This window comes from Mustela nivalis (assembly GCF_964662115.1).
Source record: "Mustela nivalis genome assembly, chromosome: 5".
In the NCBI taxonomy this organism is placed as follows: Eukaryota; Metazoa; Chordata; class Mammalia; order Carnivora; family Mustelidae; genus Mustela; species Mustela nivalis.
Genome location: NC_139024.1, coordinates 43785689 through 43813333, shown reverse-complemented (window position 1 = coordinate 43813333; position 27645 = coordinate 43785689). Strand labels below are relative to the sequence as shown.

Genomic DNA, 27645 nt, shown 5'->3' with positions numbered 1-27645 from the left:
AACAAAAAGCACAGATGAGACAGTATCTGTCTTTATGGAACTGACTGGTAGGGTAAACAATCATAAACATATAATTTCAAATACAACTTTTGGGTCCATGCTTTCACATGTGATCTAACAAGAGGCACAAAGGGGAAATGTTCAATTCTACCTGAGGACCCAAGTAAGGACTTAAGGGAAGCAGCTGGATTCTGAATGTTAAGGATGAATTTTCTAAGTAAATAATGGAAGGGAATTCAAAGGAGAGCATGTGCAATGATCACAGAGATAAAACTGCATGGTGGGTGTAAGGTGCAGATTCCTAAATCTACCAGAAATCTTGTTAAAATGCAAACTGGTTCCATAGGTCTAAGATGGAACCAGAGATTCTGGACTTTTAATAAGCTCCCAAGTAATACTGATGGTGTTGATACATCAATCACAGTTTGAGTTATCAAGGAGTAAGGGGATTTATCAACAATTCTGTCTGCCTGGACCAGATGGTTAGAAAGAGTTAAGATCAGGATACAAGGGGCACCTGGGTGGCTCAGTGGGTTAAGCCTCTGCCTTCGGCTCAGGTCATAATCTCAAGGTCCTGGGATCCAATCCTGCATCAGGCTCCCTGCTCAGCGGAGAGCCTGCTTCCCTCTCTCTCTGCCTACTTGTGAACTCACTCTCTCTCTCTCTCTCTCTCTCTCTGTTAAATAAATAAATAAAATCTTAAAAAAAAAAAAAAAAAAAGAGATCAGGATACAAAGTAAAAGCCTAACTACAAGATGGTAAATTGTCTATCAGATCTATCGCAGCTAAGCAAAACTTATCCTTGCCTTAACAAGCAGTTAACTTAGTGCTCAGGATCTTTACAAATTATATTAGCACCATGAAACTATAATAACTAGTGAAAAAAATATGGGATAGAAAAGGAGTCTAAAATAAGTAAAATAAAGGAGAGAGAAAATAGAAAATAAGCAATTTTTATGCCATTGTAGGTCTGAATTCATACATATATTAAATTGAAGAATTTTTACTTACAAAGTCATCTTCACCTTCAGCTAACCCATAATTAGGCAACATAGCTCCTTCCATTGTAGTACTTTTAAATACTCCTTTAATTTTGCTACCTATTCTGCTGATTCCAAATGATTCTCCTCTTTTCTGGGTGCTCCTAAACATTAAACAAAAATTTATCAAGTTCATAGCAAATTATCACGACAGTCTAGTTTACTCTAAGCAATAAGAATAGCTGTGAAAAGGGTAAACTGGAGATAGAACTAACATAACTTTTTGGAGTTCTTAGTCATAGACAGCGTCCCAACATCTCAGAAGTCAAAAGTGACAGAACATTTAAAGTTTAAATTTGGGGGTAGGAACAAATGGGGCAATATTCACTAATAAATGTTTGAAATTCACCTACTTAAAACATTAACTGAACTAAAATGTTTAAGATATGAGAGCCCCCTAGTGGTACATAGTTCTTACTACCATACATATTTTGAAATCGCATAAAAAATGTGGTTAAGATCAACATTCAAAAAAATGTATTGATTTAGAATTGTACTGCTAGAATAACATAGTGTAACAGAAAAAATATATAAAACTATGACCTTCTCAGTCCTTCATTTTTAGACAGACCTTAACAAAAAAATTCTGTCCTCTGTGACTGAAAATTTTTAAGCAAATTTCAACTTTATAATCATACACTCAAAAGAGGAATGAAGTATAATATGTGAAGTAACAAAAAGTATCAATCTTCAAAGTAACAAAAAAAAAAGATAAAATGCAATAGATAAGGGGGAAAATGCCAAAGGGAATGGTTAGCAATAAACATAAGCAAACGTAGCCTAAGGAAGCAGCCTGCTCTGACATCACATATTAAATGTTGGTTTCATAATTTTTTCAAAAATAAATTTCTAAAAGCAGAAAAGCTGGAAAGCAACAACAAAAAATAAGCCAAAACACAGCAAAAACTTCCTCCATAACAGCCTACTGTGCCATGTTTCAACAAAGAAAAGCAGAACTTTTACTCAGTTTAAAACTCATGCTCATTATGTAATGTTGCCTGAACAACAGATACCCAAACAAAAATGACTATTTTTAAATCCTAAAAAGTTTGCTTTGGGTGCTTAACTTAATAGATAGCTATTATTCCTAAAAGAAAAATTTATTTACTGAAATAATGCAACAATTTCAGAAATAAAAATAAATTGATCAAGTTTCAAATATGCCTGGTACATTAATGACATGTGCATTTTGTTTACATGTCTAAGGAGCAAATCAAACTTATTTTAAAACTGGAAAAACTCGGGGCGCCTGGGTAGCTAGGTGGGTCGAGCCTCTGCCTTCAGCTCAGGTCATGATCTCAGGGTCCTGGGATCTAGCCCTGCATTGGGCTCTCTGCTTGGCGAGAAGCCTGCTTCCCCCTTCTCTCTCTGCCTGCTCCTCTGCCTACTTGTGATCTCTCTCTCTCTAATTAATTAATTAATTAATTAAAATCTTGGAAAAAAAAAAAAAAACTGGACCCAAATAAGCAGTTAGTAGTTAAAAAAATGTAGAAGATTATTTAAACAAGCATCCAATCAGTGTTTTTTTTTAAATCCAGAACTATAAACACAATTCTCTCTGATAGAGTGTTTCCAAAACCAATTATGAAAATGTTAACAAAATATTATTAAAATCTCTAGAATTTAGATAGATTATAAAAAATTGGGCTTTTTGAAATCTGATTATCAAAAACAAAAATCTCACTTCTGATTATCCCCAGAAATACACAAATACTGTACTTCTTGCTTTTAAAAAAAGTTCTTTAAACACAAGTTATTTTTAAAGTAATATAGCAAAACCAATAACAAAAAAAAGAATAGCTTTGAACAGCTGGATACTAGCTTATCATTTTATTTTAAACTGACATTTTTATTTTATGACATATATCATGCTATTTCAAAAAGGAGATATCCAGGGGGCCCTGGCCTGCTCAGTTGGTAGAGCATGAGACTTGATCTCAGGGTTGTGAGTTCAATCTCCACCTTGGGTGTGGAGTTTACTTCAAAAAATAGATAAAATAAAATCTTTAAAAAAAAAAAAAAGGAGATATCTAGAATCAAATTAGAGGTTGATTTTAAAATGATATCCTAGGGACACCTGGTGGCTAAGTAGGTTAAGCCTCTGCCTTGGGCTCAGGTCACAATCCCAGGGTCCTCAGATACATGAGGCTCATTGCTTGGCAGGGAGCCTGCCCCTCCCCCCCTGCTTCTGCTCTTTCTCTCTCTTTCCCTCTCTCAAATAAAATAAAATCTTAAAAAAATAAAATAAAAGGATAGCCCAAAAATAAAATAAGATGAAAATAGAGAGGGAGGCAAACCATAAGAGACTCTTAACTACAGGAAACAAACTAGGGAGGTAGCTGGAGGATGGAGTAATTGGATGATGCTGCCTTAAGGAAAGCATATGATGAGTCCTGGGTGTTGTACGCAACTGATGAATCACTAAATTCTACCCCTGAAACTAATAATACAGTATATGTTAACTAAATTGAATTTAAATCGTTTTTAAATAAATAAATAAAAGGATATCTCAAATAGCTGATATAAAGGCAGTAGTAATAGCAGTGTTTCTTTTTTCCCTTTTTGTTGTACTTAAGTTATTTTGGGTATACTTTCTGAACTTAAACAGATAATTTATATAGAAAAAAAATCACATGCTGTCTCAAGACTTACCGAAAATCATCCAAACTTAGGCTACCTCTGCAGTAACAGATATGTGAAATTATATAAGGAAAGGAGAGAGAAAGAAAGCCCAGATATTAAAAAAGTTTCACTTTAGAACACAAAATAAAATTTAAAAGCTTTAAAAGTTACACAACTGGATAGCATTCATTTTTGCAAAGAATGTGTATAACATAATAAAGGAAAGAGAAAGCTCCATGGCTGTTCAGGAGGGAACTGGGCGTATGAATTCAAGCTCATTAAAAAAAAAGTTCTTAAACTAGTATGTCATGAAATATCTGTTATTTTTTGCCCTCACTTAGACACACCATTTGTTTGATATGGTGGAAAGTATGCAGAGACTAAGCCATCAAAAATTTGGCACAGAAAACAAGCTCAGTGTTGTCCAACATGAAATTCAAGTCCATATTAGATTTAATTATGTGTGCTTCACACATTCTGAAATATATGTTTTAAGCTAAGAAACAAAGTGAACAACAAAAAAAAAATCCCTAAATATATTTTTTAAGCCATCCTTTGAGTATGGAAGAAACAGAACAAGCTAACATTAATATGCATTAAAATTTTTACTTTTAAAATAAAATTAAACAGAATATAGACATAAAATATATGAATAAATATTATACATATTTTAAGTCACTTAGCAAATTAGCAATTCTACTCTAAATTTTCAATAAAAGAACATTAAGTAAGTCTTTTTCTTATTTTATATAGGTAAATGAATAAGTATCACAGAAGCAGAGTCCTGACAAGACTGATAGTTAACATTAAAGTCAGGTCAATATAAAGAAAAACATACTTTTAAAGACCATAATCAGTACCCACAATGAAAAAAGTCCACATTTTCTTTCTGTTCATTTTATATTTTAAAGAAAGCAAAATTAATGTAGTATGTTGAAGACAACCAGGTGTTCTCAAAGTGGCAAAGAAAGCTTTCCAGCTCTGAAGTGATGACACTGACTTAGCTCCTCAGCAGGTTTATAAGATAAAAGAACCACTTCCTCTTAAATAGTCCTATACAGGAGAGTGATTAGACTTAATATTCTACTATGGCACTCCAAACATTCTGAATATAAACAGAAATAAATTCCACCTGCTTCTCAAATGATGCTGGAAAATTTAATAAAACTCTAAAAAGTATTTAAATCAAAGAAGAGATATTTTAATTGGGTAAAGTATGCTGTTTTAAATAAGAAGGATAGAATTTTTGTTAAGTAAAGTCAGTGTTTCACAATTGTAATATATAAAGTCAATAATCAAAAAATTCATACCCGTTTCTACATCCCTTGGTTATGTCCAAAAACACAATATATTCTCCCCATGGCTAAGGTTTTCACATTTTTCCTCGTACAATCTAAAAATTTACTCCAGTTTCTGACCTACTTTGCACCACATCTCCAATTTATTTATATATTAGATTCTTGCTCAAACAACCTGGAAGGTGTTGAGAGCAACGTGAATATTCTGTGGATTTATAGATTTGATATCTGTGTCAATTTTGTACATACAACAACATAAGGGCAAATCAAGACATTACTTATCCAGTTATAAATGGATTAAGTTCTCTTTTCTGTTATTTCTCTGAGTTATATAACTGCACACATATATTTCCAGAAAGCAAGAAGGGAATCAGAGAAAAAACTCTCCACATTTGTAACCAGTAAGTACTCTAATGAAAAATATTCTCTGGGGGGAAAAAAAAAAACCTTTCTAAAATTGAGTTATCTGTAGATTTCATTTATGCATGTAGTCTATGTACCAAGGCAATGGTGTGTTGTCTTAAGTTTTTCTAAAAGAATTTCAGGCATTTCCTGGTTACTCTATATTGTACAACTCTACAATTACTTAATAAAATGTCTTGTCTACTTGTGTAGCAATGGAACCAGAGAGTCAAAGAAAAACAGACTAAGAAAGAAAATACTATCACAAGAATAATTTGTATCAATAATTACAAAAACAAACCATACAGATGACTTATCATACCTACCTGTTCAATTTTGAATTGCGTGTTGGTGATTCTGCACCTCTTAAAAGTTGCCTGAAATACTTTAAAAAAATTATGATTAAACTATTTTATATTAAAACACGCTATTTTACCTTACTACTTTCCACTTTAAAGAAAATTTAAAACAAGTGAAAACAACCATAGGCAAATAGAGTTAAGGATTACAATACTGCAAATGGAGAAATTTAGGCAATTTGATTTCCACATCTGTGAATAATATATGTAAAAGATGAGTGGAGTTTCTGCATCACGACAGTATTACAAAGCCACTCAGGCATATGTCAAATGAGGTAGACCAATTTGGCCACAATTTTTACAGTAAACTTCTAATCTCCATTAGTTTCTGTAGTGAAAGAGTATTTTTTTTAAATTAATCATGTTTTAGTTTTGTTATTTGAATCACTCTATTGATATCAAAGCCACTATTAAATTTTGATGTAAATTCCTTAAACAAGATTAATATTTTGACTTACCTCATCACTGTGGCAGAACATAGGTGTAAACACATTCTCCAAAAGAGACAGTACATGTTCATATGCTTCAAAAAGACATCTCATAGTTTGAAGTTTCACAACATCTATATACGGGCCTTCAGCAACTATTAAGAAAAAGTAATATTGTAAAAATTGTTTATGAATACCATAAATACATCATGTATTAGTTTAAAATAACAGTGAAAGAACATACAAACAGTTTTTGCAGAAAAGCCAGTTGTAAGGTATAAAAATCAAACAAGGATAAGGAACCAGAACCACCAAGCTCCAGTTTTGGCAAGTGTTAGTTATGTGAATTGTGAGTAAATTTCTTCATGAAAGCTTTCATCTTTTTAGTTAAACAGGATAATGGCTACCTATGCACCTCACACAGCTCTTGTAATAATAAACACTGAATACAGGAGAAAACTCTGAAAACATTAATAGTTGTAAAAGGGCTATAGTCTCACCACATCTTTGACTTACTTTTCTGAATCTCTTCTACAATAAAGGGATCAAATCGAATTTTGTCTATACTTTCATCCAAACAGTATGTTTTATAAATCTTCTGCAACTCTTCATGAAGAGACAGCATTTCATCATTTGATAACTCTGGTCGTAAAATTCTATCATTGAACTCCTCTAACAAATTAGGGCAAAGTAAGAAAAAATGAATTATTTCAATATAACATAATATAATGTAATATAATTTATAACATAACATAAAACTGTTCCCAGTCTAACTGTAATCAACACTAAAAGCAGCAATTACAATCTATTCATCATTTTAAGCTTTCTAAAAAAATTTAATTGGAAATAAAACTACTACCCAGATGAAAGAGAAACTCAGTTACCCAAATATTTTATGATAATATAAAATATGTAAATACTTGCATAGCAATATGAATTTCTAAAATTTAGATTAGTGTATTTAAAGAACATATTTTATACCAAGGGTCTTTAATACTTTGAAATCCAATTCACTAAACAGTGAAACCTAAGGCTTTTTTAAGCTCCAGTCAATATTTTTAAACAATACTTCCATCTATCATGAAGACTACACACTACTGAGGCTGAGTACATGAACAAATTAATCTTTTTTTCTAAAATCACAGATGATAGCAGTAGAATAGACAAAATATTAACTGCCTTTCCTTACTACAAGAGATATTAACATGGACTTCATCCCCTAATTTTTAATTATTCAACTGATAAACAGAGAGGAAAGGAAGTAGTTTTTTTTTAAAAAAGGAACAGAACATATATGATTTTGGGACAACAGCAAATTCACATAATTAGAGCCTTGAAGGGAAAAGAAAAAAATGAGGTAGAATATCTGAAGAGATAAAATACAAGAAATTTCTTTCTTTCTTTTTTTTTTTTTTTTTTGAAAATTTTTAGGGAAGGAGAGAGAGCGTGAGTGGTGGGAGAATGGGGGGAGGATTCGAGGAGAGAAAAGAACTGATCCCAAACACACTCCACACTCAGAATAGAGCCCAACACAGGGCTCAACCTCACGACTGAGAGATCCTGATCAGAACAAAAACCCAAGAGTCAGACATTTAAATGCTTTAGCCACCCAGGTACCTCAACAGCCAAGAAGTTTCAAAAGTGATGAAAGACACCAACTTACATACTCAACTCAGTAAAATCCAAGCAGAACATACAAAAAGAAAAATACATAGTATAGTCAAATTTTTGAGAACCAAAAATTAAGAGAAAACTGTAAAACCAACCAGGGAGAAAGGGAATATTATAAAGAGAGGTGCATACATAAGAATGGTAGGTAATTTCACCTTAGAAGGAACAGAATTGGGGCACCTGGGTGGCTCAGTCAATCAAGTGTCCAAATCTTGATTTCACCTCAGATCATTATCTCAGGGTGCTGAAAGTAAAACCTGTCAACCTAAAATTCCATATTTCATAAAAATATCCATCAAAATGAAGACAAAATAAACATCTTTCCAAATGACAAAAACTCATAGTCCAATATGGCAGAGGAGTAGGAGATCTTAGTTTCCTCTAGTCTCATGGAATTTAGCTAGATAGCTATCATATCATTTGAGAACTCAACCAAGGATCTAAGGAAAGAATAGCTGTTACTCTACATATAGAAAGACAACCACTTTCTGAAAGAATAACAAGAGAGAAAAACACACCTCAAGAAAGAACAAAAGAGGCAATACTGCCAGGGACTTAATCATTATGGATATAAGTAAGATGTCAGAACTGAGTTCAGAATAATGATTTAAAAGATACTAGTGGGCTTGAAAAAAGCATAGAAGACATAAGAGAGGGGCGCCTGGGTGGCTCAGTGGGTTAAGCCACTGCCTTCGGCTCAGGTCATGATCTCGGGGTCCTGGGATCAAGTCCCGCATGGGGCTCTCTGCTCAGCAGGGGGCCTGCTTCCCTTCCTCTCTCTCTGCCTGCCTCTCTGCCTGCTTGTGATCTCTCTCTGTCAAATAAATAAATTAAATCTTTAAAAAAAAAAAAAGAAGACACAAGAGAATCCTTTCCTGGAGAAATAAAAGAATAAAATCTAATCAAGTCAAAATCAAAAAGGCTATTAATGAGATGCAATAAAAAAATGGAGGCTCTAACTGCTAGGATAAATGAGGCAAAAGAGAGAATTAGTGATAGAGGAGACAAAATGATGGATAATAAAGCAGCTGAGAAAAAGAGAGATAAACAACTACTGCATCATGAAGGGAGAACTTGAGAGATAAGTGATACCATAAAGCAAAACAGTGTTAGAATAATTGAGATCCCAGAAGAAGAGGAAGGCAGAGGCAGAAGGTATTTGCAGCAAATTATAGCAGAGAACTTCTCTAATCTGGGAAAGGGAGCAGGCATTTAAGTCCAGGAGGCACAGAGAATCCTCCTCAAAATCATTAAAAATAGGTCAACACCTCAGGGCGCCTGGGTGGCTCAGTGGGTTAAAGCCTCTGCCTTTGGCTCAGGTCATGATCCCAGGGTCCTGGGATTGAGCCCCGTGTCGGACTCTCCGCTCGGCGGAGAGCCTGCTTCCTCCTCTCTCTCTCTCTGCCTGCCTCTCTGCCTACTTGTGATCTCTGTTTGTGATCTCTGTCTGTCAAATAAATAAGATAAAAATCTTTAAAAAAAAAAAAAATAGGTCAACACCTCGACATAGAATAGTGAAGCTTGCAAATCTCAGAGTCAAAGAGAAACTCCTGAGAGTAGCTCGGGACAAGAGGTCAGTAACCTACAAGCACAGAAATATTAGACTGACAACAGACCTAACCACAGAGACCGGCAGACCAGAAAGGACTGGTAATGATATATTCAGGGTGTTAAATGAGAACAATATGCAGCCAAGAATACTTTATTCAGCAAGGATGTCATTCAAAATAAAAAGAGAGATAAAAAGCTTCCAGGACAAATAGAAACTAAAAGAATTTGTGATCACTAAACAACCTCTACAAGAAATACTAAAGGCTATCCCTTAAGTAAAGAGAGAGGCCAAAATTAATGTACCAGAAAGGAACAGACAATATATAGAAAGTGGCTTTATAGATAATACAAGAGCACTAAATTCCTATCTTTCAATAGTCATTCTGAAGGTAAATGGGCTTAATGCCACAATCAACAGGATATTGAATGGATATTGGAATTGCTAAAAGAGCAATACCCATTGATATGCTGTCTGCAAGAGACTCATTTTAGATGCACAGATGCCTCCAGATGGAACGTGAGGGGGTGGACAACCATTTATCATGGTAATCAACATCAAAAGAAAGCTGGGATAGCAATCCTTATATCAGACAAACTCGATTTTAAGCCAAGAACTGTAATAAAAGATGGGGAAGGACACTATTATCATAATTAAAGGGTCTATCAAACAAGAGTATTTAACAGTTGTAAATATTTATGACCCTAATATGGGGCATAAATTATATAAAGCAATTAATAACAAAATTAAAGAAACACACTGATAATAATACAATAATAGGAGGGGACTTTAACAGCCCCCCTCACTGCAATGAACAGATCATCTAAGCAGAATATCAACAAGGAAACAAGAACTTTGAAGGACACACCGGACCAGATAGAGTACACAGATATATTCAGAACAGTCTATCATAAAGCAACAGAATACATATTCTTCTCAAGCGTACATGGAACATTCTCCAGAATAGACCACATACTGGGTCACAAATCAAGTCTCAACTGGTACCAAAGACTGGACTCAATCCTTGCATATTTTCAGACTACAAAGCTTTGAAACTTGAACTAATCACAAAAGGAAATTTGGAAAGAACTCAAATATATGGAGACTAAAGACCACTCTACTAAACAATGAGTTTAGCAACCAGAAAATTAAAGGATTTAAAAATTCATGGAGGGGCACCTGGGAGGCTTGTTGGTTAAGCATCAGCCTTCAGCTCAGATCATGATCTCAGAGTTCTGGGATTAAGCTCCATGTCAGGCTTCTCTGCTCAACAGAGAGCCCACTTTTCCCTCTCTCTCTGCCCCTCCCCATGCTTCTGCATGCATGCACTCTCTCAAATAAATACATAAAATCTTTTAAAAAATTCATGTTAACAAATGAAAATGAAAACTCAACTGTTCAAAACCTTTGGGATTCAGCAAAGGCAGTCCTAAGGGGGAAGTATTTAGCAATACAAGGCTTTCACAAGAAACAAGAAAGGTCTCAAATATAAAACCTAACCTTATACCTAGAGGAGAGCTGGAGAAAGACAGCAAATAAAGCTCAAATCCAGCAGGAGAAGAGAATTAATAAGATTAAAGCAAAAATCAATGAAACAGAAACCAAAAGAACAGTAGAACAGAAAACTAGGAGATGGTTCTCTAAAAGGATTAATAAGATTGTTAAACCCATGGCCAGACTTACCAAAAAGAAAAGACAAAGGACCAAATGAATAAAATCATGAATGAAAGAGGAGAAATCACAATAAAAACCAAAGAAATACAAACAATTATAAGAACATATTATAAGCAACAATATGCCAACAAATTAGGCAATCAGGAAGAAATGGATGCATTCCTAGAGACATATAAACTACCAAAATTGAAACAGGAAGAAACAGAAAACCTGGACAGACCCATAACCAGCAAGGAATTGAAGTAGTCATCAAAAATCTTCCAACAAACAAGAGTCCAGGGCCGGATGGCTTTCAAGGGGAATTCTACCAAACACTTAAAAAAGAATTAATGCCTATTCTCCTGAAGCTGGTTCAAAAAATAAAAATGGAAGGAAAACTTCCAAACTCTATGAGGCCAGCATTACCTTAATCCCAAAACCAGACAAAGACCTCCACAAAAAAGGAGAATTACAGACCAATATCCCTGATGAACATGGATGCAAAAATTCTCACCAAGATACTAGCCAATAGGATACAACAGTACAAAGGATTATTCACCATGACCAACTGTGATTTATTCCTGGATTGCAAGGTTGGTTCAACATCCACAAATCAATCAATGAGAGATGCTATTTTAATAGAAAAAGGGCAAGAACCATATGATCCTCTCAATAGATGCAGACAAAGCATTTGTCAAAGTACAGCATTCTTTCTCTTCACAGTATAAGGATAGAGGGAACACACCTCAATATCATAAAAACCATCTATGAAAAGCCCACAACAAATATCATTCTCAATGGGGAAAAACTGAGAGCTTTTCCCTTAAGGTCAGGAACACGGCAGGGATGCCCATTCTCAAAACTGCTGTTCAACATAGTACTGGCAGTCCTACCCTCAGGAATCAGACAACAAAAAGGAATAAAAGGAACCCAAATTAGCAAAGAAGAAGTTAAACTTTTACTCTTAGCAGATGACAGTATACTCTGTGTGGAAAACCCAAAAGACTCCATCCCCAAAACTGCTAAAACTCATACAGGAATTCAGCAAAGTGGCAGGACATAAAATAAATGCACAGAAGTTAGCTGCATTTCTATACACTAACAATGAAACGGGAAAAAAAGAGAAATTAAGGAGTTGATCCCATGTACAACTACACCCAAAAACATAAGATACCTAAGAATAAACCTAACCAAAGAGGTAAAGAATCTATACTTTAGGAACTACAGAACATTTATAAAAGAAATTGAGGAAGACACAAAATGGAAAAAATTCCATGTTCATTCAATGCAATCCCTATCAAAATACCACCAATCTGTTTGACAGAGCTGAAATAAAAAATCCTAAAATTTGTATGGAACCAAAAGAGACTCTGAATAGCCAAAGGAATATTGAAAAGGAACACCAAAGCTGGCAGCATCACAATCCCGGCCTTTAAACTCTATTACAAAACTGTAAATATCAAGATGGTATGGTATTGGCAAAAAAAACAGACACAGAGATTAATGGAACAGAACAGAGAACCCAGAAATGGACCCTCAACTCTACAGTCAATTCATCTTCAACAAAGTAGGGAAGAATATCCACTGGAAAAAAAGACAGTCTCTTCAACAAATGGTGATGCGAAAATTGGACAGCCACAGGAGAAAAATGAAACTGGACCATTTCCTTACACCACACACAAAAACAGGCTCAAAATAGACAATGAAAGATGTAAATGTGAGACAGGAATCCATCAAAATCCTAAAGAACATAGGCAGCAACCTCTGTGACCTTAGCCACAGCAATTTCTTGCTAGACACATCTCCAAAGGCAAGGGAAATAAAGGCAAAAATGAACTACTGATACTTCAAGATCAAAAGCTTTTGCATAGCAGAGGAAACAGTCAACAAAACCAAAAGACAACAGACAGAATGAGAGTAGATATTTGCAAATGTCTTACCAGATAAAGGGCTAGTATCTAAAAATCTATAAAGTACTTATCAAACTCAACACCCAAAGAACAAATAATCCAGTCAAAAAATGGGCAGAAGACAAGAACAGACATTTCTCCAATGAAGACATCCAAATGGCCAACACACACTAAAAAAGTTCTCCACATCACTCAGCATCAGGGAAATACAAATCAAAACCACAATAACATACTACCTCATACCAGTCAGAATGTCAAAAATTAAGTCAGGAAATGACAGATGATGGTGAGGATGTGGAGAAAGGGGAACCCTCTCACTCTGCTGGTGAGAATGCAAGCTGGTGCAGCCACTCTGGAAAACAGTATGGAAGCTCCTCACAAAGTTGAAAACAAAGCTACCCTATGACCCAGCGAGGGCACTACTAGGGATTTACCCCAAAGATACAAATGTAGTGATCTGAAGGGACAACTGCCACCCCAACATTTACAGCAGCAATGTCCACAATAACCAAACTATGGAAAGAGCCCACATGTCCACTGACAGATGAATGCGTAAAGAAGATGTGGTGTGTGTGTGTGTGTATATATATATATATATATATATACACATATATATATATATATACTTTTTTTTAAAAAGATTTTTTCTTTATTTATCTGACAGAGATCACAAGTAGGCAGAGAGGCAGGCAGAGAGAGAGAAAAAAGCAGGCTACCTGCAGAGCAGAAAGCCCGATGCGGGGCTCAATCCCAGGACCCTGGGATCATGACCTGAGCCGAAGGCAGAGGCCTAACCCACTGAGCCACCCAGGTGCCCCTATATATATATTTTTTAAATGGAATGCTAATCAGCCACCAAAAATATGAAATCTTGCCAAATGCAACAACGTGGATAGAACCAGAGGGCATTATGCTAAGCAAAATAAGTCAATCAAAGAAAGATAATTATCACATGATCTCACTTCATATGTGGAATTCAAGAAACAAAACAGAGGATCATAGGAAAAGAGGGAGAAAAATAAAACAAGACAAAATCAGAGCCAGAGACAAACCATGAGAGACTTCTAACTAAAGGAAACAAACTGAGGATTGCTAGAGGAGAGATGGGTGGGGAGAAGGGGTAACTGGGTGAAGGAGGACACGTGATGTAATGAGCATTAGGTATTACAGAAGACTGATGAATCACTTACCTCTACCTCTGAAAACAGTAATACTTGTAGGTTAATTAACTGAATTTAAATTTAAAAGAAAGACAAAAACTAAGAAAATTTACCTCCACTGGATTGGTACTACAATGTAAAAAAATATTGCTTTCAGCAGAAGAGAAAAGCAGAAAGAAAACAGAAACCTGGTTCTGCAGAATGAGGTAAAAAGACCCAGGAAGGTAAATATACCAATAATTTAAGGGCCGAAATGGGGGAGGTGTGCATGTGTGGAGGGTCTGAAGAAGAAATACCAATGTACTGTAGAGTTTATAGCCTACACAGAATTAAAATATGTAACATTACATCAGGCAGAAGAGGGTAACTGGAAGTACCCTGAATTTCTTAAAGTGTTCCTGAAGCAGTTAAGTATTTTTAAATCAAGACTGTGATAAATACTGACGTGTAATCTCAGAGCAACCACTAAAGCAAAGAGAAGAGCACAGAAAAAGACATGAAATCAACAGAAGAGATAAAATGGAATACTAAAAAATAGTCAAATAATCCCAAAAAAGGAAGGAAAGGAGTAAAAGAATAAAGAATATACAGAAGAAATACAAAATAAACACTAAGATCAAAGACTTAACAATAAACCTATAATAATTACATTAAGTATAAAGGTACACGACATGCCCCAACTAGAAAGCAAAGATTACAAAACTAAATTTCTTATTAAAAAGATTCTGGGCTCCTGGGTGGCTCAGTTGGTTGAACGACTGCCTTCAGCTCAGGTCATGATCCCGGACTTCTAGGATTGAGTCCCACATCGGGCTCCCGGCTCTTTGGGGAGTCTGCTTCTCCCTCTGACCTTCTCCTCTCTCATGCTCTCTCTCACTCATTCTCTCATGAATAAATAAATAAAAGTTAAAAAAAAAAAAAAAAAGATTCAACTCCAGGGGGCGCGTAAGTGGCTCAGTGGGTTAAAGCCTCTGCCTTCCGCTCAGGTCAGGATCCCAGGGTCCTGGAATGGAGTCCACATCAGGCTCTCTGCTCAGTGGGGAGCCTGCTTCCCCACCCCCCCTGCTTCCCTCTCTGCCCACTTGTGATCTCTCTCTCAAATAAATAAATAAAATCTTTTTTAAAAATAAATAAATAGGGACGCCTGGGTGGTTCAGTTGGTTAAGCAGCTGCCTTCGGCTCAGGTCATGATCCCAGCGTCCTGGGATTGAGTCCCACATCGGGCTGGCTCCTTGCTCAGCAGGGAGCCTGCTTCTCCCTCTGCCTCTGCTTGCCATTCTGTCTGCCTGTGCTCACTCTCTCCCTCTCTCTGATAAATAAATAAAATCTTTAAAAATAAATAAATAAATAAATAAAAAGAGTCAACTCTATGCTGTTTGTAAGAAATATTATCCAATTTAATCATATAGAAAAAGACATATAATGCAAGCCCCTTTGTGAAAAAGACAGTGTAGCTATATTAATCTCAAACCAGGCTGACTTCAAGACAGAGAATTACCAGAAATAAAGAGCATTTTATAATGATAAAAGGACAAATTCATCACAAACACATAACAATCCTAACTGTGTCTGCACCTAATAAAGTTCAAAATACATGGAAAAATTATAAAACTAAAGGTAAAAATAGCAAATCCATTAAGAAATCAGAAAGAATACAGAATATTTTTAGACAATCCATCAACTTAACCTAATTGACATTTACAGAACACTACCTAACACAACAAAACAGAAGTTCTTCTCACATGTACAGGGAACATTCTTTAAGACAGAACACATGGATGAACCATAAAACAAGTTCCAATAAATTTCAAAAGACTGAATCACACAGAGTATGTTGTCTGATCAGACCATTATTTTTTTAAAGCTTTATTTACTTGAGAGAGAGCCAGCACACGTGTGCTTAAGTTGGGGTGAGGGGAGAGCAGAGGGCAAGGGAGAGAGAACCCTCAAGCAGACTCCCCAGTAAGCATGGACACCCCCCCACCCCATGCAGGGCTCAATCCCTAGGCCCTGAGATCATGACTAGAGTTGAAATCAAGAGTCAGATGTTTAACTGACTAAGCCACCCAGGTGCCTTAATGAGAACAGTATTAGATTAGAAAACCATCACAGGAAAGTATCTTAAAAATCCCCATATGTTGGTAAAATAAAGCCAAAAAATAAACCAGAGGTAAATTTTAAAATATTTAAAACTTAATTATAATAAAAACACCACATATTTGGGGGCACCTGGCGGGCTTAGTCAGTAAAGCATACAACTCTTGATCTCAGGGTCCTGAGTTCAAGTACCACATTGGTTACATGCTTCTCCCTCTCCCTCTGTGGGCTGCTCCTCTTGCTTGTGCTCTCTGTTAAATAAATAGGTAAATTTTTTTTAAAAATCTAAAACTCCAAAATTTTAGAATTTAGCTATGGCAATTCATAGAGAAAAATTTATAGTTTTAAAAAAGCCTATATTCGGGCGCCTGGGTGGCTCAGTGGGTTAAGCCGCTGCCTTCAGCTCAGGTCATGATCTCAGGGTCCTGGGATCGAGTCCCACATCGGGCTCTCTGCTCAGCGGGGAGCCTGCTTCCCTTCCTCTCTCTCTACCTGCCTCTCCGTCTACTTGTGATTTCTCTCTGTCAAATAAATAAATAAAAAATCTTTAAAAAAAAAAAAAAAAAAAAAAAAAAAAAAAGCCTATATTCAAAAAGAAGATAGAAATAAAATTAAGAAGCCAGAAAAAGAGATGTAAGTTAAACTCAAGGTAAGTAGAAATAATAAAAATAAGAGTGGAAAATTAGCAAATCAAAAATATTAATAGATATGATAAAATCCCTAGCAATATAGGTTAAGAAAAAAGAAAATACAAATTACCAATAAAGAGAGGACATCATTATAGCTCCACAATAAGGTAACAATGGAAATAATTCGGTGACGATAAAACAGGTTACTGAGATGCATTAAAACCATTCAAGGGCACCTGGGTGGCTCAGGGGGTTATAGCCTCTGCCTTCAACTCAGGTCGTATTCTCAGGGTCCTGGGATCGAGCCCCACATTGGGCTCTCTGCTAGGCAGGGAGCCTACTTCCACCTCTCTCTCTGCCTGACCCTCTGCCTGCTTGTGATCTCTCTCTCTGTCAAATAAATACATAAAATCTTTTTAAAAAATTCAAAAAAAATTTAATATTAATTCATGATTTAAAAAAAAAAAAAAAACCCTCTCAGCAAACCAGGAAGAGAAGGAAACTTTCCCAATCTGACCAAGGGTATCTACCAAAAAAACAAAAAAACAAAACAAAAAACCATAATTAATGGTACAACACTAAGTGATATCCCCCTAAGATCAGGAACAAAGCAAGAATGCCAACTTTTACTGCTTCGGTTCAACATTATAGTAAAAGTCCTAGCCACTGCAACGGGCAATAAAAAGAAATAAAATGCTTAAACACTATAAAGGAAAAAGTAAAATTGTATTTGCAAATGACATAATTACGTACATAAAAAATCTTAAGGAAATGTACAAAAAAGCTACCAGAACTATTAAATGAATGTAGCAATGGCAGAGGATATAAAGTCAATATGCAAAAAAATCAATTCTATTCTGTTTATTAGCCACAATTTAAAAATTATTTTAAATACCACACACAAATACTTCAGAAAACATAAAGACCTACAGTGAAAACTATGAAACTTTATAGAAAGAAATTAAATAAGGCTGAAATGAATGGAAAAATATTCCATGTTCATATGCTGGAAACCCAAATCCTGTTAAGATGGCGTTACTCCCTGAGCTGATCTATACTATTGACTTAATGCAATTCCAATAAAAAAAACTTCAGGGGCCTCTGTGCTGCTCAGTGGGTTGGGGCCTCTGCCTTCAGCTCAGGTCATGATCCCAGGGTCCTGGAATGGAGCCCGGCATCCGGCTCTCTGCTCATCGGGAGCCTGCTTCCCCTCCTCTCTCTGCCTGCCTCTCTGCCTACTTGTGATCTCTTGTCAAACAAATAAATAAAATCCTTAAAAAAAAAAAACAAAGAAAGAAAAATTTTGGCAAACAGGATTAGAATTAGAATTAAGGATTAGATTAAGAATATGTATTCTTAATCTTAAACACTTCCAGGTACAAAGATAATATGACTGGCCAATAAGCATATTATAAAGTGCTCAACACTAGTCATTAGGGAAATGCAAATTAAAAGCACAGTAAGATAACACCACACACCCTTTAAAACGGGTAAAATTAAAAAGATAAACACTACCAAATTTTGGTCAAGGTATGGAACAACCAGAATCTCACACATCTGCTAGAAAAAATAAAATAGTACAACCACTCTGGAAAACAACTTAGCAGTTTCTCATAAAACAAAAATATGTATCCACCCTGTGACCCAGCAATTCTACTTCCAGTTATTAAACATATGCCCAACAGAAAGCCTTACACAAGAATGTGCACAGCAATTTCATTCATAATAGCTCAAAAGTGAAAGCAGTCCAGATATACTCATCCACAAGGAAGGTAAATTAAAAAACAAACAAAAAACATGGTACACTCATACGAAAGAATACTAGTCAACAACAACAAAAAAGAGCAAAATATTCCTCTACACAACATGAACTCATCTTAAAAAGCATTACCCTGACTCAATGAAGCCAGGCACTGAAGAGTACATACCATATACTCCATTTATATAAGGAAACTGTATAGGCAAAACTAATCTGTGGTGAGAGAAACAAGACCTATGATCGCTAGGGCACAAGTGGGAGTATCTGGGAGGGGCCTTAATTTTCTGGGGTGATGGAAATGTTCTACATCTTGATAAAAGTGTAGGCTACACAGATGTATAGATTTGTCAAAACTGATCAAACTGCATTTAAGTTCTTTGAGTTTCACTGTGTAAATAATATCTCAATTTTTTTAAGGTATATTTTAAAAAGAAGTTAGTTGGTTGAAGTCAGTTATAAGTTATGCTCCTGTCTGGAAAGGAGTGGACACTTTTAAGAGACAACTCAAAAGTGATATGAGAGTATCTAGTAAAATGAAAATCAGTACAATGACAACTACAAAATCAGATCTGATCTAAACATTCAAATGTATTTAAAATCTAATAAATAAGAAGTGAAATAATGACTTCAGTAAGTGCACAGGTAAGCCTCACCCACAGTCAGACATATTTGCAATACATGCACTGCTCCTTCTTGTTTCAGAAAGTTCATAAAACGAAATAAGAGATCTTGCTGCTCTCTGATGTGCTTCAATTCTAACTTCAGCACCTTGAATATGGGAGAAGAGCAGTTAAGACCATGTAAACACGTGATAAAATTGTTCATATCAAAAATAATATATATTATTGTTAAAAGTACTTACAGATGGCTTTTTATTTCTAGGTTCTGCAAATTTCTGCAAGAATGGAACCAAAGGGGAAGGCAGTTCAGTTGCTTTTTCAGGCTTTGAAGAAAGAGAATTTATTAGTTCAATAAAGGTGCTATGTGCTTTTGACAGATATGAATCAAAATTCATACTTAATGCTCAATACTTACTGGACTGTCATCTATGAAGATGATAAGCAAATGATTCACAGTATCCTAATGGAAAATAATACACACAGGTGAAAACAATTCCATTACTATATTCTGCCTAAAATTCTCAAAGCTTTTTTAATATTGTGAAAGTCTCTAGAAAAATGAAGAAGCAAATGGAACAGGGGCAAAGTGTTTGCACACATGTAACACAGAGGGACTTTAAAAAATCTGTCATGCAGGGGGTGCCTGGGTGCCTCAGTCGGTTGAGCATCTGACTCTAGGTTTTGCCTCAGGTCATGATCTCAAGGTTGTGGGACTCAGTCCCATGTCAGGCTCCACACTCAGCAGGGAGTCTGCTTAGGATTCTCTCCCTCTCCCTCTGCCCCTAGCCCCAGCTCATGCTCACACTGTCTCTCAAATAATTTTTGTAAATGTGATGCAGGGTTTCACTTTTAGGGAAGTGGGCAAAGAAAAGTTATTCTGACTTCAGCATTTAAAATGTTTATGAATTATTCCTGTTTCTTCAAAATCTTACTGGCTCAAAAATAAAAGCAACTCAAGTGTCCATCAGTAGATGCATAAATAGCAAAATATGGTATATACCTACAATGGAATATTATACAGCCTTGATAAAGAATGAAATTCTAATATATGCTACAACATGGATGAATCTTGGGGACATTATGCTAAGGGAAATAAGGCAGTCACAAAAAGACAATAACACATGGGCCCACGTATATGAAGTATCAGAGTAGTCAAATTCATAGAGATAGGTTAGTATGTTGGTGGTTGCCAGGGGATTAGAGGGAAGAAGAATGGAGAATTATTAATGGGTACAGAATTTTAGTTTTGTACAATGGAAAGTGTTCTAGAGATGGGTAGTAGTGATGGTTGCTCAATAATGAATGTATTTAATACCACTTAACTGAACATATAAAAACATTTAATATGATAAACTTTATGTTACATGTATTTTATCACAATTTAAAACCATTTTTTAAGCCTTACTGGATCAGCTAGGAAATCCAAAGAAGGAAGGAACACCGAACCAGAAAGGATCTCTCTTAAAAGCAAGGTCAGGGATCTGAAAAAACAAACAATATTGCGCATATTTAGTAATTTACATCACTTCTTACCTAGAGATCTTGTTAAAATGCAGACTATGATTCAGTAGGTATGCCCCAAGATCCTGCATTTCTAAAAAACTCCCAAGTGATGCTCATTCTAATGGTTCGCAGACCATACTTAGATTCTTGAACTGGCTAAAAGAGAGTACTGTTTAAGAGAAAAAAGCATTTCCTTAAAGGGAGGGATTTGGGTGAGCATTAGAAAACACACCCCACCTCAGAATACTTAAAATGTTTAATACATTTTAAACTAATGCTTAAAACTAATAAAATAATTTGTAATTAAAACATTTAAATTAACATTATACATTAATCTGTTTAAAATTAGGGGCGCCTGGGACTCAGTGGGTTAAGCCTCTGCCTTCAGCTCAAGTCATGATCTCAGGGTCCTGGGATCAAGCGTCGCATTAGACTCTCTGCTCAGCAAGAAGACTGCTTCCCCTTCTCTCTCTGCCTGCCTCTCAGCCTACCTGTGATCTCTTTCTCTGTCAAATAAATAAAATCTTTAAAAATTTTTTTCATTAAAATATTTAAAATTTTTAATAAAAACTTTATGTTATGGAGTGTCTGGGTGGCTCAGTCAATTAAGCAGCTGTGCTCAGCCTGGGTCATGATCATATCAGTTTGTTCAGTAGAGTTGGAGAGCCCAACATCAGGCTCTCTGGTCACTGGGGAGCCTGCTTCTCCCTCTCCCTCTACCTGCTGTTCTGCCTGTTTGTGCTCTTTGTGTGAAGTAAGTAAATAAAATCTTTAAAAAATATATATGTTACAAAGTAATATTTATTTAAAATATATCACTAAGGGGCCCATAAATTAACAAAGTATAACCGGCTCAGTCAGTTAAGCATCTGCCTTTGGCTCAGGTCATGATTCCAGGGTCCTCAATCAAGTCCCACTGGGGCTCCCTATGCTTCTCCCTCTGCTGCCCCCGCTGCTTATACACTCACGTGCGCTCTCTCTTGTCGAATAAATAATCTTTTAAAAAATAATAAAAAATAAAAAGAAATAAAGAAAATCACTAGGGGTGCCTGGCAGCTCAGTCGGTAGAGCATGCGACTCTTGATCTAGGGGCTGTGAGTTCAAGCCCCACTTTGGCATGGAGATTACTTAAAAATAAAATTTAAAAAAAATAAAGTAAAAAGTAAAATACATTACTTAAAATAAGCCATGGTTTCTCCTTTAAGAATTATTAGGGTAAGAGGAACCTGGGTGGCTCAGTTGTTAAGTGCCTGCCTTAGGCTCAGGTCATGATCTTAGGATTGAGCCCTGCATTGGGGCCTCTGCTCTGCAGGAAGCCTGCTTCTCCTTCTCCCACTCCCCATGCTTATGTTCTCTCTCTTGATGTGTCTCTCTCTGCCAAATAAATAAAATCTTTAAAAAAAAAAAAGAATTATTAGGGTAAGAGCGATGAGATAACTTTATAGAATAATCTAAACAAGTTCCTGCCAGAACAAAGAAGGATGGTCTAGATGAATTCTAATTATTCTTGCCAGGTATTATCTTAAAACACAAATTCAGTCTGTTTAGTTTGTTCAAAGGCACAATGCTTATGTCTTTAAAATGGAACACCAAGAAATTAACAAAGTATAATGATCTCAAATAAAAAAGCTGATTGACTCATATTTATCTTGATTTCCCAAGATCACTCCCCCACCCCCAAACAATTCTAAGCAACACAACACATGATCAGTGCTAAACACATGATTAACACCTGGCATTTTACAACCTGACAAATTATATTTCTTAAATGAAAAGTTAGTCACTATGATCATAGGTTAATCTCAAGTTTTAGTATACTCCTATTATGATCAGGAATAGTAATATACATATGGCATGGTATGCAAATACTGCTATGACATTTTCTGGACTATTTATACCTGCAGTCTGTTGCTTTAGGAGGCAAGATATAAGGAAAAAGTAGTTCGGTAAGTTTCCTTAAATAGTGTAATTCATCTCTTCGACTCCTCAAAGCCACATGAAGCTCTGGACCATATTCTTCTAAAGCAGCTTGCTGTAAAAACTCTGTATTTTCTACTATAAATAGAGATTAAAAATATATATTGAAATAAGTTAAGCAACATTAAATAACTTCAGCCATTTCCACTAACAAACAGAAAACCATTTATACAGTTGTTCCTTTCCTAGTCCTCCTTTCTTTCCAATATGTATTCTACTAGGAAATTTTTCACAAAAAGGATATAAAAAGAATAATTTTCTTCCTTACCATAAGTCTTTCAATTTTGCAAAAAAATGATAAAGACCTTTTCTCATGAAAAACAAAGATCTAACTCATACCACTACTTTATAAATGATACTAAACAAAAGCAAGTATTTACTTTAAAAAGTGGAAAAAACTACAAAAAACCTCTAGCACATGCAAAGCTTTTGTTATCAAATGTTTTAACTTGTTCATCCTCTGCAAATACACACACACACAAACACACGCACAAAACCCTGTTAAAAATGCTTTGTTGTCTCTGCTTTCATATCTATATCATTCAGATAACCTTTTAAAGCACTGGCTTCCTTGGTTAAGTTCTGTGTGTTCTGCTCAGAGTACAGGATATAAGAGAACTATGTAACATAGAAGTCCATGAACAGATAAATTACTTAATAAACATTAAGTGATGATAAAAACTTACATTAACAGAAAGCTTTCTTAAAAGGCCAAGCCCTCAACTAATATTTTAGGAAAGAGTATGTAGCGGGAGTGGGAAGGCAGAGAGGAGGGGCAGAGGGAGAGCATCTTAAGCAGACTCTGTGCTGAGTGTAGAGCCTGACACCAGGCTGGATCTCCTAACACTGAGATCAGGGACCTGAGCCATAACCAAACAGTCGGAGGCTTAACTGACTGAGTCATCCAGGTGTCCAACACTAATATTTTAACTTAAAGGTGATAGCATTGTCACTTCTTTTTACAGACCTCAAAAAGACAAGGAGGAAAACAAGTCCTGCTTTTCCCTATTTGCACTCTGTGCCGGGTTTTAAAATCATGAAGCCTATGAAAAGAATCTTAACACTAATTCAATGGCATTTGTTTTTTACTATTTTCTTCTATTTTTATCCAAAGAGAACGCAAGCATGTTTACCCGCAAAAGGCCAATATATGCATTCTAAAATGTGAGTACTAAGAAGGTATATTAAGGCTATCTGTGCCTGAGATACAAAAGAAGGCCTGGCAAAGATGGATGTAGTTAGTACAAGAAATGCATTTTATTTCATCATTATACATTTATTTACTAAGCATTTTTCTGCAAGAATTTGGGGCACATGTTTTTAAAAAATGTTTGTCATAGCTGGAATTTACAATGAGACTAAGCCATGCTAAATTCCAACTCTACTGAACAAACTGATATGATCTTGAACAAATGATATAATCCCTATGAGCTTCCATTCCCACATCAGTAAATAGTTAAGCAATTATAAACACTGAAAAATCATCATGCAAAATACATAAGATTGTAACATTCAATGTGATTCAATGTGATTAATGTGTGAATACACATAGTATATAAATTAAAACACCAGATTGGAATCTATTCAACAACTGTCAGACAAGAGGGTTCTTTGTGGTTCTAAATAATGAGAAAATAAAGAAATCAGGCATAAGATAAAAGAATATAGGGAGGAAAATCTTAATTGGGAAAATAAGCAAAATATAGATGCTGGAAAACAGAGCATGAATTAGTCCTCACGAATCATCAGTACATCTATATTGCCTTAAGAGTTAACGTTTTCAGACCAAAAAAGGAAAGGTCTCTAGAATCCATGACAAACAACTATCTTCAGGATGAAAGACTAGAGAGTAAAGTCCTTCTGCACAATGTGTTACTGAATTTAAATTAAGCCAGTGCTTCTAATGTATATTCATTCAGTATTTCTAAAGGGCCGTGAGAGTACACACACAGAAAACATCTTACATAATCCCTATTCTCAAGAGGCAGATTACAAAGAAAATACAGAAAGAATAAAAGGAACATGAATGAAGAGATGAACCTTTAATTACTTTATGAGTTAAGCACAATTATGGGGCCAAAGAATTTAGAAAACAAATCTGTATATTAAAAAAATGAAAATTCAAAAATCTGAAAACCTTCTTTACAAGTCTATCTAATTCACTGTCATAATATTTAGAATACCAAAACCTTCGAATAAAATAAAAGTCCTTCTAATAATCTCAGGCTTTAATTCTATGAATCTCATTACAATGTTATTAATTAATTCGACCTAGCATTTTACGGTGATTTTATAACTGGGAATCATTTTTTGCAAATTGTAGCAAATTAGCAACCCCTCCCTTGTAAAGACTCAACAATTAACTTCAAACTGGTTTGTGTGTGGGTGTACATATATGTATTATATAAATTGATTAATTCAACTAAAAATAAAAAGATGTCTCCTTTTACTCATAGCCTGCATTCAAAGTTTTTGTCCTTTTTTTTTTTTCTTTATGAGTGAAGTGATAGAAGTTTATTAAATGAAGATACCAAAAAAGCATTCAAGAGTGAGAGGAGTCCTGACAGGGTTGCCCTCAAAGTGTTAGTCTTCAGAACAAAGACTATATTAAAAATACTTCTCCCACATAAAAACCTGCCCACAAATATTTACAGCAGTTTTATTCATAACTGCCAAAACTTGGAAGCAAGCAAGATGTCCTTCAATAGGTGAATGGATAAACAAACTGTGGCACATTCATACGTTGGAATATAACTTAGCAGTAAAAAGAAATGAGCTATCAAGCCATGAAAAGACATGGAGAAGCCTTAAATCCATATTTTTAAATAAAAGAAACCAGCCTCAAAAGGCTACAGTATAATTCCAACGTATCACATCTAGAAAAGTGAAAACTGTGCAGTTCAATGGTTGCCAGAGGTTCATGAAGGAAAGAGGTAGAGATGTCTGTGTGAAACATGGGGGATTTTTTTTTAAGATTTTATTTATTTATTTGTCAGAGAGAGAGAGGGAACACGAGCAGGGGGAGCGGCCAGCAGAGGGAGAAGCAGGCTCCCCACTAAGCAAGAAGCCCTATGCCGACTTGGTCCCAGGACCCCAGGATCACAAGCTGAGCTGAAGGCAGATACTTAACCAACTGAGCCACCCAGGCAACCCGAAATAGGGTTTTTTAAGGCAATTTTTAAGGCAGTGAAACTATTCACTGATGGCAGATACATGGCATTATGCATTTGTCAAAACCCATAGAATGTACAATACAAAGAGTAAACCCTAATGAAAACTGTGGACTTTAGTTAACAGTATGTATCAATATTGATGGATCAGTAGTAACAAATGTACCAACTAGTTAAAGATGTTAATGAGGGGGCGCTTGGGTGGCTCAGCCATTAAGCATCTGCCTTCAGCTAGGGGCTAGGGTCATGATCCCAGGGTCCCAAGATAGAGCCTTGTGTCCGGCTTCCTGCTCAGGGGAAGTCTGCTTCTCCCTATCACACTCCCCCTGCTTGTGTTCCCTCTCTCACTGTTTCTCTCTCTGTCAAATAAATAAATAAAACCTTAAAAAAAAAAAAAAGATGTTAATGGGGAAAAAAGATATATGGCCACTCTATACTTTCTGCTCAATTTTTTTTATAAACTTAAAACTGCTCTAAGAAATAAAATTTAGGGCACCGGGGTGGCTCAGTGGGTTAAAGCCTCTGCCTTCAACTCAGGTCATGATCTCAGGATCCTGGGATGGAGTCATGTATCGGGCTCTCTGCTCAGCAGGGAGCCTGCTTCCCCCCTCTCTGTCTCTACCTGCCTCTCTGCCTACTTGTGATCTCTGTCAAATAAATAAATAAATAAATAAATAAATAAATAAATAAAATCTCTAAAAAATAAAAAAGAAAATAGAAATGTAGGGCACCTCAGTGGCTCAGTCAGTTAAGCGTCTGCCTTCACTCAGTTCATGATCCCAGATTCCTGGGATTGAGCCCCACATCAGCTCCCTGCTCAGCAGAGACCCTGCCTCTCCAGGGCCCTCTGCCTGCTGCTCTGCCTACTTGTGTTCTCTCTCTAGCTCTCTCTGTCAAATAAATAAATAAAATATTTAAAATAAATAAATAATTTTAAAAATAAAGAATAAAATTTATTGAGGCTCCTGGCTGGCTAGTCAGTGGATCATGTGACTCTTGATTTCTAGGTTGTGAGCTTGAGCCCTATGTTTGGTGTAGAGATTTAAAAATAGATCTTTAAAAATAGTAATAATAATATTAGGCCACCTGCGTAGCTCAGTCAGTTAATGTCTGCCTTTGATTCAGGTAATGATCTAAGGGTCCAGGGATCAAGTCCTGCATTAGGCTCCCTATTCATCAGGGAGCCTGCTTCTCCCTCTACTCCTCACCCCTGCTCATGATCTCTCTCTCACACTGCCTCTCTCTCAAATAAATAAATAAAATCTTCTAAAAATTATAATAATGAATTTACTAATAAAAAACCCACATCTCCTTTTTTTTTTTCCTGATAGTCAAGTACCCTTGACCAAATGGCTACAAGACAATTACTATCTTTCTAATTTGTTTTTGCCAGTGACAGCACAATATTTTTAAGTTTATTTTTAATTTAACAAATTACACATATCAAACTTCTACTTTTTAACTATAAGTAAAGCTATTTTTAGTTGCTATAAGATGAGAACAGAAAAAATTTTAAATATAACTTGAAATGCTTCTCACAACTGAGGAATTATTTATATCAAAAACAAATAAAGTAATAATTTTATTTATTTTTATTCAACTCTGCCTAGAACATAATTTCACCAAATGAACTCCTTATATTAACTGATATGATAAGGGAGGGAAAATTACTTCTGTACTCAAAGGAATTTGGGATGTGGGAAGTTAAAAACTATTTAAATAGTTAAAACCACTTCTTTGCTGCAAGACTACGCAGAGATTGGTATTAACTGGGAATTTCCAGAAGGGGAATATAATG

The 27645-nt window shown here is 35.6% G+C and overlaps 1 protein-coding gene across 12 annotated transcripts in view; it reads right to left on the bottom strand.

Moving 5' to 3' along the window:
- The window catches only part of SNX14 (sorting nexin 14), a 99825-nt gene that overhangs the window by 42011 nt on the left and 30169 nt on the right, over positions 1-27645 (bottom strand). For 4 of the 12 annotated variants that reach the window (XM_082730660.1, XM_082730662.1, XM_082730664.1 and 1 more), the window contains exons 8-17: positions 22599-22755; positions 20603-20678; positions 19613-19657; positions 19440-19520; positions 19231-19345; positions 6666-6821; positions 6180-6304; positions 5689-5747; positions 3693-3719; positions 1012-1144 (exon numbers count right to left, since the gene is read on the bottom strand). In XM_082730660.1, coding sequence (XP_082586786.1) covers positions 1012-1144; positions 3693-3719; positions 5689-5747; positions 6180-6304; positions 6666-6821; positions 19231-19345; positions 19440-19520; positions 19613-19657; positions 20603-20678; positions 22599-22755 — 974 coding nt within the window. The remainder of the gene's footprint in view (positions 1-1011; positions 1145-3692; positions 3720-5688; positions 5748-6179; positions 6305-6665; positions 6822-19230; positions 19346-19439; positions 19521-19612; positions 19658-20602; positions 20679-22598; positions 22756-27645) is intronic. The other 8 variants (XM_082730665.1, XM_082730668.1, XM_082730667.1 and 5 more) reach the window with 3 other exon arrangements.